Source organism: Pinus tabuliformis, chromosome 2_2 (genome assembly GCF_031772625.1).
Source record: "Pinus tabuliformis cultivar Carrire ecotype Pingquan chromosome 2_2, CPIR1, whole genome shotgun sequence".
NCBI lineage: Eukaryota > Viridiplantae > Streptophyta > Pinopsida > Pinales > Pinaceae > Pinus > Pinus tabuliformis.
In genome coordinates, this window is record NC_142300.1 from 117443352 (window position 1) to 117460484 (window position 17133).

At 41.5% G+C, this 17133-nt stretch overlaps 1 protein-coding gene across 2 annotated transcripts in view; it reads left to right on the forward strand.

Annotated features, from left to right (window-relative positions):
• Positions 1–493: 493 nt before the first annotated feature.
• LOC149191635 (O-fucosyltransferase 2-like) overlaps positions 494–17133 on the forward strand; it is a 315718-nt gene continuing 299078 nt past the window's right edge. Inside the window, exon 1 of one of the 2 annotated variants that reach the window (XM_089404382.1) lies at positions 494–1750. In XM_089404382.1, the coding sequence (XP_089260508.1) occupies positions 1085–1750 (666 nt within the window). In that variant the 5' untranslated portion in view covers positions 494–1084. The remainder of the gene's footprint in view (positions 1751–17133) is intronic. The other variant, XM_089404381.1, reaches the window with a different exon arrangement.

A 17133-nucleotide genomic window follows, 5' to 3' on the forward strand; every position in this document is an offset into this window, starting at 1 on the left:
CAATGGAAGTTGCTCATGTTTCTCTCAACATTATCTCATAAGGTACGAACTTTTTATTTTGAACTTGCTCATGATCAAGCATTTTTGGATTTTCTCAATTTGTTTCCATTTTGAGATGGGAGTGCTGCTAGCCCACAATTCACATCCATATAGCATCACTAGACAAACTAGGAGTCCAAAAAGCACTTTAATCGTTTTCCAATCCCATAACTCTGCCTTTCTACTTCTGTTTTGAAGAGCATATAATGCTTTCCACCCTTCTAAAATTCTCTTCTTTTTGGAGTCTTTCCAATTGAGTTTGTTGTTAAAATCAATCCCAAGATACTTGTACTAATAATCATAATCTTAATTGTATTGTGTTCCATCTCTGTCTTATTGTTATGTTATGTTATGGTTAGTTTGTTGCAATCAAATAATTAGTCGTTTGGTTATCGTATCACTTTGCCCTAATTTATTTATTTCTTTCTTTCCTATTGTTTTTTTCGCCACATTTCACTCTTTCGGTGTCGTGGTTGGTATGTGATATCTGTATACTAACTACATTATAGAGCGTAGAACTAAAATGTCTGCAACATTTCATGCTTTCTTGTCACCTACCAGCCGAGGAGAAGAACGGATTTCTATCATTAGTATAGTTCCATTGATTTCTATTTTACTCAACCTCCTTTCCCCGTATCTTGAATTGCAAGCCAAGCTTTCTCCCAACTAACCTATAGGTGAGCTTGCAAGTGTGAACATGCGATTTTAACAGACTCGAAGGTGGAAGCGGTAAGGCAAGTGGATTAACTGAAAAAAAAATAATTTCGCAATCCAGAGAAAGAAACTGAAGGTGGCCAGCCCAGCGTATCCCACGGGTGTTTTGAATTTACAATTCGAAAAAAACACGTTGCTGGGATTGAATTGAATTAAGTATGCTTTTATGTTGCTTCACAGAGCTAATCCATCCGGTGGATGGGTTGAAGAAGATTATCGAACCTCCTCTTCGAATTTTTTTTACTGCTATGAGATACCAGTCATTGGATGATGATTTGGCATAAGCGTAAGTGTAGGATCCTTCTTTTGGGTTTCAACAACTAGTATTAATATGAGTAATGTTTGTGTTTGTACACCACAACAACAATTATGCAAATTGAAGATGGATTCTGACGACAGAATGCAAGAAATTGGGTGTGAAGTATCAGACAGGGATGAACATGAGAATGGGCTGAGGATAAACCCAAAACACATTGAAGGTCCTGGTAATGGCAATGGCAATGCATGGAGCAGCTCTTTCTTGATGAGATCCGCATCTATATCCACATCCACATCAACATTATCGACACCAAGAAGCAGGCAGGGATCCCCAAGAAGTCCCTCGCCAACAACCTTTTCCTCCTCTCCTTTCAGGGATATAGCCCCTTTCAAAACAGCCTTCCAGAGCAGGCTCTCAAATGCATATTCTTTCTCATCCTCATCCTCAGCTTCCCCAAAGCACCAGGTGAAGAAGGGATGGGCGAATTTTCTGTACGAAACAAAAAAGTCAAGGTTGCAAAGTCCGAAAGCGGAGTTGCAGGAATCGGCGGCAAGCACCACAAGGAGAAGGCAGAGGAGGCGTGTGAGGGGGGTGATATTCATAGTGCTAGGATTGCTAGCAGCCTTCTTTTTACTGGATTGGTGGGTGTTGTCCCGTCTGCAGGATGATCATCATCAGCCTCATCATCTTCTTCTCCACGAGGACCCCCAATTCCCAGACAAGTCAAGACGGTTGCAGGTAGGCGATTTATTCCTCCTTTTCTTCTTTTTCAAATGCGGCTTGGAACTGTTTTAAATTGCAGAACGCAGCTATCCACTGGAGTCCTTTTTTCTGTTTTCATCGTGGTCTTATGTGTGAATCTTGTATGAATTTATCTCAACCAAGCGCCCAGTTATGTTCCCCTGGGAGTTTTGAACCGCCTTAAAAGCAGTTGTGCTTATGTTTTGTATCTAATCACTATTTTTTTTTAAACTTTTCTTAGCTTGCAAGTACCTATTTCGTTTACATCCACTTCGGTTCTCAACTTTAGGGCACTTTTTATTTGTGCGCTTATGAATGTTGTGGACGGTTCCATCTTGCCCAAGAACTTACATGACATCCAGGGAATTTCAAACCACTCTGACGCAGTGGTGTTCTTTGTGTCAACATTGTAGCCAATACTGGGGACATTTTTGGTGTTGCAGGATCTCTTTCCTCTTTGGCCCAGCTTTTTCGATTTGATTTTTAAAGCCTAGTGTAAAGCCACTGCGCTGTTCTTGCTTGATGTTTTACTGCCCTTTTTTGATATTCACTCTGTACAGGTCCCTTCAACTTGATTGTTAAACTTGCTCAGGCTTATTTGTATAGTGAGAATAACGAGATATTTGCGGATGAATACATCTTGATAGGCTGACGGATAATGATGCAACTGAGCCTTACCACTGACTATTGTGGGTAGGTGATAATCTGAACACCAGAAATGAATGATCAATCAAAAGAAACTTCTGAAATTCAGAATAATTAGGCAAAGATAATATGCTGACCAATAATGGAGGTTAGTTCCTGAGAAGCTACTGAACTTTTAAATTCTAACCCTACTTTTCTATCCAAAAGCTTTTAAATTTCAATTGTTAACCCCTAATACTAACCGATATTTTAACTTTTTGATCCTATGTTAGTTGGCCTGCTGTCCAATGTCCATTACAATCAAACATAAGAAACTTTTAGGATGGACTTGCTGTTCAATGTCCACACAATGAATAATTGGCCACCAAAATATAATTGACATACATATTCTAGAAGATTACAATTACACACATTTCACTTTTTTTACAATTTCGTTTGCCATCCCTAGTCAGTGAAAATTATCAACGAAATTTTTTGCATTGGTATATTTGTCAATATCTTATAATGTTAGCCCTTTTCCCCACGCCCTTCCACTTTATATATTTCACTGTAATTCACATCCGTTGAAAGTTGAAGCTTCTGAAATTTAATCATGCAAGGAGTGGGATGTGCAGTGTGTACTGTTGTAATCTGCTGGTACGACAAAGTTGTCTCATGTTCTCTGCCACCATATTGTTCAGTTAGTGCTCTTCTTTTATCATTTTCCATTTCATCATTTGACTCTTGGATACTGTCTTGGTTTAGTAACTAGTTTCTTGCCCATGCAGGGCATAAACTATTCTGGCTCTAAGTTGCAATATTTGTCTTTGCTTGCTGGTTAGCTTCCGTATTCCTTGCTTCATAGTACATACACACACATTGGGTTCTCAAGGCAGCTGTTTGAATTGTTTTCTGGTCCTTCATTCAAGGAGCCAAATATATAATGTACATCTCTGGCCAGTTATCTGCTCCATATGATATTTTTTTTCTGCGCTGTCACATTTATGAAGGACTACATATATAAGTTTTGCAATATTGGATCTTTTCACGTTCAATGACAAGGTTTCCCACTCTTTTTTTTTTTCTTTTGACAAAACTAAGAGATTTTATATTATCAAAATCTGCATTGAGGTGTCACAGCAGAGTTACATAAGACATGAGCATCATCAGAGAAAGGCCAGTCCAGCAATGTGTGCTAAAAGAGACTTCAAAGAGAAACTATCGTAAGAAAATACAAGTGTTCAAATAGGAAATTTACAGAATAGTCCCTGTAGTAAATTCCTAATATAAAGATCATAAAAAACTGCATCCAAAAAGACCTGGGTTGTGGAGAGGGTGTTAGGGTCCAACTCTAACCCCTTTATTTATGTAATAAACCCAATAGGGTCGAGTCATAGTCATAGTTAGTTAAAGAGTCAATAAAGCCCGTATTAATAATTGTAAGTGTTTGACCCGCATTTAAGAAAGGGACCACAGTTAGTTGCAAATGGGCTATAAATTAAGAAATAAAGTGGTTAACCCATGTTATGCAAAGGACCACTAGTCGTTAGGTTATTGAAGGTCATTTAGTTATAAATAGTTGTAGTTAGAAGGAAAAGATCATCAAGTCTTATTTTGTAATCGAGCTCTGCTCTGCTGGAGGTTGCCCCCTTGAAGAGGCAAGTGAACATTGCTTTTATTTCTGAATAATAAAATACTTGTTGTTTTTCTCACTTTATTCTATGTTCTGGGTTGTATTTCTTCGCATATTTGGTATTCTGGAATTACTCGCAAGTCAAGAGCATAACAAGTGGTATCAGAGCACTTTCTAGGGTCGGTGGTTCCTCCATTTTTGCAGATTTTTTTTAGGCTAGAGACGTGTTCCGATGTCTTTAAATCACGGGATTTGTTGTTGAGCGCATAAACCTGTGGATTTGGGGAGGCATGCACGCAGGAAATACAAGAGGCGGTCACGCTTGGTAACCCCTGTGGGTACCCCTTCGAGTAGTAGCGCTTTAGACAAAACCGCGCACGGACTGCACTTCCACGTACCCTCTGGGTATATCAGAAGCCCCCTAGGCTCACTTGAAACCTCGCCTTAGATAAGCTGTTAGCCGTCTTGCTGCTACAGTACACTGAGAACAGCACTCGGGGAGATTACTCACGCGTACGATAGGGTAGTCGGGTAGTATGGCTAAGGGTATGGTTGATCCTCCTTAGTTAGTGCCCTGAAAGATTGGGCTGAGTACTATTGTTGGACCCTTATGTATATTGCGATTTGTAGCACCTGACACTCCTTTGTGACCATAGTTCCCTTGGCTCTCTGAAGATCGCCCATTATCTTATCTGCTAGATCAAATCCACCAGTTGGGGTTCTACCACCACAGTATGATTCAGATCTAGTAGTTGGGGTTCTGTCGCCGCTGCACCAATCAGATCCACCAGTTGGGGTTCTACCGCCGCAGTACAATTCAGATCTAGCAGTTGGGGTTCTACCGCCGCAGTACAATTCAGATCTAGCAGTTGGGGTTCTACCGCTGCAGTACAACTCACATTCAGCAGTTGGGGTTTCGCAGGCATATCTGACTCTCTGCGCAGTGAGGCTTGTTGCTGCTATAGTCTGGGCCCAATTTTCGCAGGACATTGGGCAGGATCAAGTTTTCTGGAATTTGGCCACTGCAATATTGATCCACAAGGAGTAAAATTCCATTCGGAGTAAAAAAAAGAAAAAAAGTCTGAGGCCTTCCCGGGACGCTTACAAGAGACTCAACCCATAAGATTCAGGACGACGAGCTGATTGCAGTGGTACCATTCACTTGTCAGCTTCAATGAGAAGATCGAGCGCCTTGAAACAAGGTTGGATACTTTCCCGGAACAACTGCAAAAAATTTCAACATTCATTGAACACCTCACTAAGAGCACGCCGGGGTTGCATCAGGAGGCACATAGTATTGATGAACACCTTGAAGGAGAATCTAGCCATCATATTCACTTCCATGGAAATCACCAACATTCCCACCCTCGGCCACCCAAGCTGGACATGTATAAATTTGATGGCTCTAATCCGACAGTATGGGTAGCACAAATGGAACAATATTTCATTTTGAATGATATCCGTGATGATCCAACTAAACTACGTGTGGGAGCCCTTTACTTGGACCAAGAGAGATGGCAATGGTGGCAGTGGCATGTGAAATGTTATCCCGGGAACATAACTTGGCAGGTGTTCTCAAAATCCCTTTGTGACTGCTTTGACAGAGAATCTAATTTTTTGGGCTGTCTTACTAAGCTCTGACAGACAAGCATAGTAAAAGACTACATTGCGACCTTTGAGACATTGGCCATCCGAACAAAAGGTCTAGGAGATGAATTCTACTTGGAGTGTTTCATCAGTGGTCTTAAAGAAGCCATGTAAGCACATGTCTGGATGCACCACCCACCTACATGGATACATGCTTGCACAAAGGCTGTCGAAGTGGAACTTGCTTTAGCTACCCAGTCTACTCGTGCAAATTTCATAGCCAAGGGGCATCCCACATAGGCTCAGGGCCCTACGCAAACACTCAAGGTTCAAAAGGTGTCTCCCGCAGAAATGGCAGAACGACAAAAACAAGGATTGTGCTACTGCTGTGATGACAAATACTCCCCGGGGCATAAATGTAAGGAACTCAAATTCTTTCAAATGCTCATCTGAGGAAGCCCCACCCCCTGGGGGGCTAGAGGACGAAGTCGAGGAAACCCAGCATGACAATGATCTCACAGCTATGCCAGATGAACCAATTATCTTGCTACATGCTTTGGCGGGCATTTTTGCACCCCAAACTCTCAAAATCAGAGGCTTTCTTAAACATCGCCCTGTAGTGGTATTGATTGATAGTGGCAGCACTTATAATTTTATCCATAAGCGAGTTGCCGAAGCTGTTCATTGTTTTGTAAGGGTAGTCTCTAATTTCCAAGTCCTTATTGCTGATGGGGGTACAATGAAATGTGAAGGCCGCTGCGAAAATATTAAACTTCAGATGGGAGACTACCACCTAAAGACCCACATGTTTCCGATTAATATGGGTGGATGTGACATTGTCTTGGGTGCTGAATAGCTTCGCACACTAGGCCCAATCACAGTGGATTTCCAAGAGTTTTATATGAGCTTTAAGCAGAATGACCACATTCATACACTCCGTGGACTCCAGGCAGGTGCTCCTTCTATCATCAGCTCGCATCAAATGGAAAAGTTGTTGAAAAAGGGCCATCATGGAGTCATTGCCCAGTTTAATGCCATCCAGGCTAGCGAATGCACTACTCTTCATGTTCATCTAGAGATGCAACAGGTCTTAAACTGCCACCAGCAGGTATTTGACAAACCTAAAGAGCTTCCACCCTCTAGAGGGGAACATGATCATAGCATCACTTTGGTCCCAGGGGCCCAACCGCCTAATGTGCGCCCATATCGATATCCTTTTGCCCAAAAGAATGAAATTGAAAAAATCATCAAGGAACTCCTTGAAGCAGGTGTTATTCGTCCTAGCATCAATCCTTATTCATCACCAGTGGTCATGGTGCTAAAGAAAGATGGGGAATGGCACGTGTCTGGACTTTCGGGCCCTCAACAAGCTCATTGTCAAAGACAAATTCCCTATTCTGGTTGTTGATGATCTGCTTGATGAACTACATGGTGCTCAATTCTTTACCAAGCTAGATCTTCGCTCTGGCTATCACCAAATACGCATGAAAGAAGTAGACATTCCCAAGACTGCTTTCCGAACTCATGAAGGCCATTATGAATTCTTGGTCATGCCATTTGGTCTCTATAATGCTCCATCTACTTTTCAAAGCCTCATGAATCACCTACTGAAACCATATCTCTGAAAATTTGTCCTCGTTTTCTTTGATGACATTCTCATCTACAACCTAACCTGGGAAAAACATCTTCATCATGTAGACTTGATCTTGCAACTGCTCTGGAATCACAAATTATTTGTCAAATTGTCCAAGTGCTCTTTTGGTGTGGAAGAAGTCGAGTATTTGGGACACATTGTGGGTCGTGAAGGTGTCAGGGTTGATCCCAAAAAGATACAGGCAATGCAAGATTGGCCCCAACCAAAAACCTTGAAGAGTTTGAGGGGATTCTTGGGTCTCATCGGCTACTATCGCAAATTTGTCCGCAATTATGGTCACATTGCTAGACCCCTCACTAACCTTCTCAAGAAAAATTCATTCCTCTGGACTGATGCAGCACAATAGGCATTTGTGGCTCTCAAACAGGCCATGTGTTCCACTCTAGTATTAGCACTACCTGACTTCACCAAATCTTTTGTGATTGGTGTTGTCTTAATGCAGGAAGGTCGACCCTTGGCTTTCACTAGCCAACAATTGAGTGGGAAACATCTGGGACAATCTACCTATGAGAAAGAGATGATGGCCATCTTACATGCAGTAGATACTTGGCGACCATACTTATTGGGGCGACATTTCCAAATCCGCACAGACCATCAAAGCCTCAAATATTTTTTGGAGCAACGTCTATCCTCGCCACAACAAAATAAATGGTTGGCCAAAATGTTGGGATATGATTATGAGATAATTTACAAGAAAGGGCATGACAATGTAGTAGCGGATGCTTTATCGCGCCAATTTGAGGATGAAAGCACTCTGCTATCAATATCACTTCCCATACAAGATTGGATTGAAGAAACCCGCAAGGAATGGTTTTCACACCCCTCTCTCTCCCAACTCATTAATAACTTGAGAGCAGATCCTAATTCCTCAGTTGGCTACTCTTGGAAGGATGAGATTCTTTGCTACAAGGATCGAGTAGTTATATCGCCGACATCCACCCTCAAAACTCACATTTTGGTAGAGTTGCACTCATCTCCCACTGCAAGGCATGTAGGCTTTCAGAAGACTTATGCTCGCACTTGTCGTTCTTTCTTTTGGACAGGCATGAAAAATGACATTCTTACTTTTGTAGCTGAATGTGATGTGTTTCAACACCACAAAGGAGAAACAATCAAGTTACCAGGCACCTTACAACCATTGCCAATCCCTGCCTCCGTCTGGACGAATGTTTCTATGGATTTCATTACTGGTCTTCCGAAGTCGGGCAACAAATCCGTCATCATGGTAGTTATGGACAAACTTTCTAAATATGCTCATTTTTGCGCTCTACCCCACCCATTTACCCCCACTTTGGTGGCTCAAGCTTTCATGGACTAGATCTTCAAACTGCATGGCATGCCAACTTCCATTGTGTCTGATCGTGACCCGACTTTCACCAACAAATTTTGGCAAGAACTTTTCAAGCTACAAGGCACCCAACTCCAACTAAGTACTGCCTATCATCCCAAACTGATGGTCAAACTGAATCCGTCAACAAATGTTTGGAGACATACCTAAGGTGCTTCACTTCAGAAAAGCAACATCAATGGGTACAGTGGCTACCTTTAGCTAAATGGTGGTATAATACTAACTATCATGAAGCCACCAAGATGACTCCATATGAAGCAGTGTATGGCCAACTTCCACCTTCACCTATTTCTTAAATCCTTGGATGCTTTAAGGTGCAAGCAGTTGATCAATTCCTACAGAACCGTGCCGCCATGCTAGCTTGTCTTAAAGATAATCTCCATCAAGCTCATAATCGAATGAAGCAACTGGCAAACCAACATCGTTCAGAGCACACATTTCAAGATGGGGATCAGGTATTCCTGCGGCTGCAACCATATAAGCAAACATCGCTCAAAGTAAAGGGCTGCTATAAATTAGCTCCAAAATTCTATGGACCTTATCAAATACTTCAACGCATTGGAGACGTAGCCTACAAGCTGGCCTTGCCACCAACTTCAAGGAAGTCTTCATCAAGTGGAAAGACATCTGCGCGGCCGTATGCTCGAGGAAGTCCTCGTCAAGTGGAAAGACACCTCTCCAGAAGATGCGACCTGGGAACCAACCACTATTCTTCAGCAGTTTCTGCAGCTTCAGCTTTGAGGATAAGGCTACTTTTGATGGGGGAGGGCATGTTAGGGTCCAACCCTAATGCCTTTATTTATGTGATAAACCCAATAGGGTCGAGTCATATTCATAGTTAGTTAAAGAGTCAATAAAGTCCGTATTAATAATTGTAAGTGGTTGACCTGCGTTTAAGAAAGGGACCACAGTTAGTTGCAAACGAGCCATAATTAATTAATAAAGTGGTTAACCCATGTTATGCAAAGGACCATTAGTCGTTAGGTTGTTGAAGGTCATTTAGCTATAAATAGTCGTAGTTAGAAGGAAAAGATCATCGAGTCTTATTTTGTAATCGAGCTCTGCTCTACTGGAGGTTGCCCCCTGGAAGAGGCAAGTGAACGTTGCTTTTATCTCTGAATAATAAAATACTTGTTGTTTTTCTCACTTTATTCTGTGTTTTGGGTTGTATTTCTTCACATATTTGGTATTCTGGAATTTCTCGCAGGTCAAGAGCATAACAGAGGGATGCTAGTTTGCATTGTTGTCTGGAGTTGGATCGTTTAAATCAGGGATGAGCGGGACTACATAAGCTGTTGAGGCCATTTCTGAATGTGTTGAAGGAGAATTGCTCTGAGTTATGGCTGGTTGAGCTTCTAGATGGTCCATGAACTGAGAACGGAGAACCTCACATTCATCTTGAATTTGCTGAATTAATTGCATGTGTTGCATGAGAATGCCCAACTCTGTAGTTATCTGAGCTCCCAGATTGGAGAAACTGATTTGGAGGAGGTGAAGAGAGGAATTGAGCTCCTCAATTTCTCCAGAATGCTGATGTAAGGAAGTCTTGAAATCCATCCTCTCTCGACTAGCCATAAAACCTTGAGGTGGTGGTGCGATTACAAGATGGCAGGGATGATGGACTTGGGACAAGAGAAGGACGAGACAAGCCTGGGGGTGACAATAAACAAGTAGAAGGGCAGATCCAACTAAAGGGAAAGCTCTTGCATTCCAAATGAGTCATAAGTACCTTTCTCATCACAGAAAAGGCCCTTATTCCTCTGTTATTGCTCATCTGGACAAGGAGATCCATCGCTGCAGAGGAATCCCACCTTGGTTCAGGAAAGTATGGGGGAGTTGAATAAATTGATGTCCAGGGGGTGGGGTAAACCGTAATAATGAGAGCTGATGGGGGATATGTTATAGCCATGAGGCAAGGATGACAGAAGGGAGACACGTGGGTACTGTTACCCTTCCTTCCAGCAGGGGGTACCCATATTAAAATTTGGTATTACCCATGGGTTTTGATGAGCAGGACAGATTTGTTGGCATGGTATGATGACCCTAGATCTGTTGGTTTCATTCTGATTTTTGAGCATTTTCACATTCGCCAAGGCAGCTCGCAGCTATTGAGGGATGCTTACACCTACCAAGGCAAGTTTGGGGCTATTTTGTACATGTGGATACTTCCTAGGCATGCCATGTATGACATTCTCTAGCACTGTCCTTATAGCAAGGTTTGGAGCTGATGTTCATTCTTGTTGAGGGCTGATTTGCACCTACAAGACAACCATTGGGATACTTTGATGACTTAGGAGGTGACTAGGATGAGGTGGCACTCTATTGATATGTCTTAGATGATTTGGACATAGTTTGAATGAGTGGACTTGAAGAATGGTGAGCTGGGATGAGGATTGATCCATTATATCTTGATGTCACTTGGCTGGACAGAGACTTAATAACCCAATCCTTGACTTATGGAGAATCGGAGACATCTCCCATGCTTCGTGGAGTGTGACCCAAGGTACGACCATGGGCCTTCATTTGAGGCATCACATGGAGTTATTGGAGCATTATTTAAGGCCTTTATTGAGCTGTTTTGAAGGAGGCAGCCTACTTTACTGGATGCCATTCTGCTGGCTGGGAGTTTTATTGCCCATTCTTTGACTTAAAAAATCACTTACATGATTCATGGAAGTCCCTTGACCAAAGACATAACCATGGGCCTGCTTTTGGACCATCATTTGGAGGTTTCAGACCATTATTTTTCATATTCTATGTGTCTGTTCTCATAGTGCTGCCATCTTTGAGGTTGCTTCACCAGCTTCTATTGAGGCCATTGCACAAGATAAGGAAGGAGGTTGGACATATTTTGACTTGGAGGTTACTTCACCACACTTTGGGACTTTGACCATGGAGGGCATTGACCATATTCTACATTTTTGGAGCCTTTGGAGGTTAGACGTGGCACCTTTGACTGCCATTGGCTTTTCTTGGATGGATCAACCCCTCTTGTGGGGCTTTAACTCATCTTATCATTGTAAATATGGCCTGACCACTTTTATTTTATTGTTGTGATAACTTTGTTTGTTGGAATTTGGGATTATGTTTTATTTAGCTAGATTTAAGGAATTAAGTGAGAAATTATTATTTAATTGTAAAGGAAGAAATGCATCACTTATATAAGAGATGTATAAGTGATGCACTTCCTCATTTTCACTCATGGTTGGATTGTGAGAACACTCCTCTCTTTGGAGCTTAATGGAAATATCTTTATTGGAGAATTTTTCGTGTTTAGGGATTATCTATGCCGTGAATGTTTTTGACTTAGAAGCTGTTCTTTTGATCTACATTGTACAAGGAAGAAATGAAAGGCAAGAAAAGAAATGGAACACACACAAAGAGAAATATAGCATAGAGCATAGTAATATGATGAAACCCCAACTTCTATCAATAAATAAAATAACAAAATATTGTAGAACACAAACTAGCTAGAATGGTGGTGTCTTATCATTAGAGAGAGAGAGAGAGAGAGATGGCAGATACACTCATTTGCAAAAGCTATTACAATAGGTTGAAAGAATGGCCTTTTAACAAGAAAAGAACCCTATGGGTCCTATTACCACACAATCTAGCAGGGCCCTAAGGAAGGGAAAACCTAAGGGACAACTACTAGACTAAGTGACGACAATTGGCAATGACCCACTATCACCTTAGTCAAAGTCCCCTGCTCTTTACAAACTTTCAATGATGGGAGGAGACTTGGTAGGAAGGGAATCAATAAGAATAAATAGATCAATGATTAGGTATAGCGTGATTCCACACGACCCATTCAAGGAGAGACACAACAATGGCTCAATGCTTCAATGAAGCTAAATTCTCTCCAAAAAAGGCCTAGGAGGAGATCAAGACCTAGGATTTAGGGTATGACGATAATACTAGGTATTCCTAAGGTCAAGACTATAGGAGATGAGGTAGGACCTCTCAAAGAAGCTCTATGTGATGATTTAACACTTCCAAAAGTCTCTTCGCTTTCTTTGAGATTCCTAAGAAATACTTGCGCTAGACCTAGGGTTTTATGAATAAATGTGGGAAGAAATGCTTCAAAGGTACTCACTAGGTCAAGGTGAGGGAGGAGAAAGGGATTCTTATGATTTATTCCAATGAATACTAAGCTCATACAACCTTCAAAGAAGTCTCCAAGGTGAGAGAGAGACCTAGGTTTTCCCTCTTAGAGTAGCACATAGGGGAAGAAATTTTATGGATGAAAACCGAGTGGATGCCCACCAAACTTGGAGCATAGGTAGCCTAGTCCCTGAGCTTGATGTTTGGATCCTTGGATTCCCGAAAAATCACCTCCCTAAAATTTTGCTGCAAGCCCTAGATTTCTGCCCTACCGTAAGGGGACCGAAATTTAAGGAGGAGAAAATATGGAGAAAGAGGAGTTTGATCACCAAAATCCTTGGACTAGTGCCTAGTCCTTTGGGCTATGGAGTCTTAGATGATTTAAAATTGGCCAAAACCGTCCTTAAGGAGGCTAAAGATTGATGCCCTAGCAACCAACCTTTAACATTTACCCACTCAAGATTTATGGAGTTTTATGGAAGAAAGACAAAATTTCATCCACTAGGAACATTCATCATTTGCCATACAATGAGTAACATATGCAATTTCCAACCAAGAAGCTTTCCAAAAATGATTTTCAACAATTAGGGCACAATAACATTAACCTAGTTGCAACAATTCCATACATTAGACATAATTCCAAGAAAATATTCAACAAGAAGCACTTACAAGATGACAATATGATATATCCATCCACAAATCATGAGATAGCTCCAAAGAAGATCGAAAATTTCAGCTCCAAATGTCAAAATGCATCTAAGAATCTCTAATAGTCTCCAAAGAAAAAGTGCGAGTTCTTTTACAAGAGAAGAATCCAAGTGATGATGACGATGCTCTCACAAATGAGAGTCACCTTTATTTATATGATCCTCTAATCTAATTCGAATTAGCCTAATAGCCCCAGCAATAATAAAATAATGTGCAAATAACATGTCTTTGGTGACAAGCCCACCAAGTAGCTCATAAAGTGTTGTAGAGCCGTCCAAAAGTGAGCCGCAATGATGAAATCATGGTGTTGAATGTTGATTTTTAATGTACCTTGGACAAGTGGTTTCCCATGGGTTAGTCTCTACCTAGGGAAAAGTGTCCAATATAATTCTTTTCCTAAGTGTGACTTTATAAAGTGAAAGTAACTTGGTGAAGTCAATGTTAAGTTATAAAGTGAAAAGTGACTTTTGACATAAAGTACAATGTGGGTACTTTATTAAATGGGTGAGTTAAAAAATAGAAAGGGAAAATTAAATGCACATTTATTCTCATCCCTTGATCTAAATGAATCTGAGCCATTAGATCTTAGGGTTGCCCAAAAGTCATTTAGGGAAACAAAAAGGGGAAAAAAAGAGACTGCATTCATTTTTCATGAGTAGATTGGAGAAAGGAGGCTGAGAGCTGGAGAAAAGTTCTGAAGGAGAAATTTGTTGCAGCAAGTTGAAGGAGTGATTTCTGGGCAAAACTGGGCATGGAAATCAAGGTTTAGAAGACAACAAAAGGTACAGTACGAACAACATTGAATGCTGTGAGCTGCACGCCATTGGAGAGAAGTTTTTGATTTTTTTTTTGAAAAAAATATCCGTACAGTCGCATCCGTACAGTACATATTTTCAGCTTCAAGTGGGCACGAAAATCGAGGCAAAGTGTGCACGACTTTCAAGGAGTTTTGGGCTGAAGAGATAAGTTGTATTTTGCTGTTTTGTTTTGTCTGCAAATGTATTTTTCCTGAACTTGAAAGATAAATAAATTTGAAGAGCTCTTTAACAGGTTTTCCCCGGAGAAGATTGAAGGGGTTTTGCCTGGGTCTAAGTTGACCAAAAATCTGTGCGTATTTTTATGTGTGTTGCTGGTCTGGTTATGTCCATATTTATTTTCAGCATGTGTTGACAGTCCCATGTGTTTTAATCTGAAAATTTCATTTCCAGAATTCTATATGGAAAGGGCATTTAACTGAATGGGAGTGATAAGGTGAAATTAAAACCGGGTTGAGATTGTTGGAAACTTTTTTTAGTCATCAAATTTCAACATGGTATCAAAGCTACACGCTGAAAATTGCAGAACTTTGGGACAACAAATAGTGGTTTGGACAACAAACTGAATTTTTGGACAACAAACTCAGTTTGGACAACAAACTGATATTTTGGGACAGCAAGGTGAAATTTCACGTAGACTGAACTCTTGGGACAACAAGGTGTGCTGGAAAATTCATTTCTCTATTTTCTTGGTTTTGTAAATTTTGGACAGCGATCATGGCAATGTTCTTAAGGATAGAGGACAAACTAGATGGGATATCTAGCTATGTCGTTTGGAAGGACAAAATTCAGACAGTGTTTGAGGAGGCAGCAGTTGGGACATAGTGCGACAAGTGGTTGTACTTCCTACTGCTGCAGATGAACTTGCTGAATTCACAAAAAATAATGCAAAGGCAAAAGGATTTTGACAGACAGTCTGAAGGATCATGTGGTTCCTTAGATGAGAGGAAACACATATGCATATCAGATGTGGACAACTCTAACCACTCTCTATTAGAGTACCAATGAGAGTAGGAAGATGGTACTCAAAGAACAATTGAAGAACATTATGATAACAAAGGCTGAAAGTGTATTTCATTATCTTGGTAGGATCAAATAGGTACGTTATGATTTGATTGCTATTGGTGAGACAGTTGCATCCACAGAGTTAGTCAGGATAGCTGTAGCGGGACTTCCTAAGTCTTGGGAGGTCTTTGGAGATGCTGTTACCTCTAGGGAGAATCTTCCCAATTGGGACAAATTTTGGGATGATTGTGTGCAGCATGAGATACGGAAGACTGGCAATGGTGGGGTGAAGATAGCAGATGAGGAGGATGTAGCCTTGACAACCAGGGGGAAGAACAAAGGGAAGGCCAAGAAAGGGGCCTCATCAGATGGGGCTAAGGGAAAGGAGAAGAAGAAGAAGAAAGATATAGATATGTCCAAAGTCAAATGTTGGGCATGTCAGAAGATGGGACACTATGCTGCTACGTGTCCTGAGAGGAAGAACAAGGGGAAGAAGGGTACTGTAGCTTCAACAAAGGTGGAGTAGTTTGCTTCACAGTTTGACCAGGACTTTGCATTTATTACTTCTACATCTAGTAGGAGTACATCATCCGATGTGTGGTACATAGACAGTGGGGCTTCCCGCCATATGGCAGGTGCACGGGAGTTCTTTTCAGAGCTTGCAGAGAGGGCACTTGATATTGAGATTGTACTAGGAGATGACCGCACTGTGAGAGCTGTTGGTGTGGGCACTGTGACCTTTGAGAGGGAGTCTTTGCCTCCTTTGAAGGTCATGGATGTTTTGTATGTTCCAGGGATGAAGAAGAACTTGATTTTCGTGTCTGCTATGGAGAAGAAGGGGTTTGACATCACTTTCTCAGGAGGGCAGGTATTGATGCATCCCAGGGGAGCTTCCATAACTTCGACCAAAGTGATTGGAGTCCGCTCTGGGAAACTATATAGGTTCACTTATCAGTCGGCAAGAGCATTGGTGAGTAGCACATCTGGTAGCACTCACACTAGTACCACCAGCAATAGAGACTTGTGCGAGTTATGGCACCAAAGGATGGCGCATATGCATCATGGAGCTTTGAGAGTACTGAGGGAGATCACTACTGGAGTTCTTGATTTCAGTGTCGAGCATTATGAGGTTTGCATAGGGTGCGCTTTGGGCAAGTACACCAAGTTACCATTCCCAACGAGCGACAACATATCTACAGGTATACTAGACTTGATTCATACTAATGTTAGTGGTCGTATGTCTCATGTTTCTTTGGGTGGTTATGAGTATTATGTTATATTCATTGATGACTACTCTAAGAGGACTTGGATATATTTCTTGAAGACCAAGGGTGAGGTCTTCAGTCGCTTTAAAGAGTTCAAAGCTCTTGTGGAAAAGCAGACAGGTAGGAAGATTCGGGTCTTGAGGTCAGACAATGGTGGTGAGTACACCGATGGTGGGTTTTCTGACTTCTGTGCATAGGAGGGCATTAGGAGAGAGTTCACGGTTCTTTGCAACCCCCAACAGAATGGGGTGTTTGAAAGGAAGAACAGAGCTATTGATGGTGCTGCTAGAGCGATGATTCATAATCAGAGGTTGCCTTTGTTTTTGTGGGCTGAGGCCTGCAATACTGCTATTTATCTTCAGAACAGGAGTCCTCATAGAGTATTGGGGAATATGACTTTAGAGGAGGCTTTCACTGGAGAGAAGCCTCATGTGGCACATCTTCGTATCTTTGGATGTCTCACATATTCTTATATCCCCAAGGAGCAGAGGACGAAGTTGGAACCCATGGCAAAGAAGGGTATCTTTATGGGTTACAGCGAGACTTTGAAGGCCTATCGGATCTTCATTTCTTCTAAATGAAGAGTGGTGATTAGGAGGGATGTGAAGTTCGAGGAGGAGAGGGCCTATTAGAGATC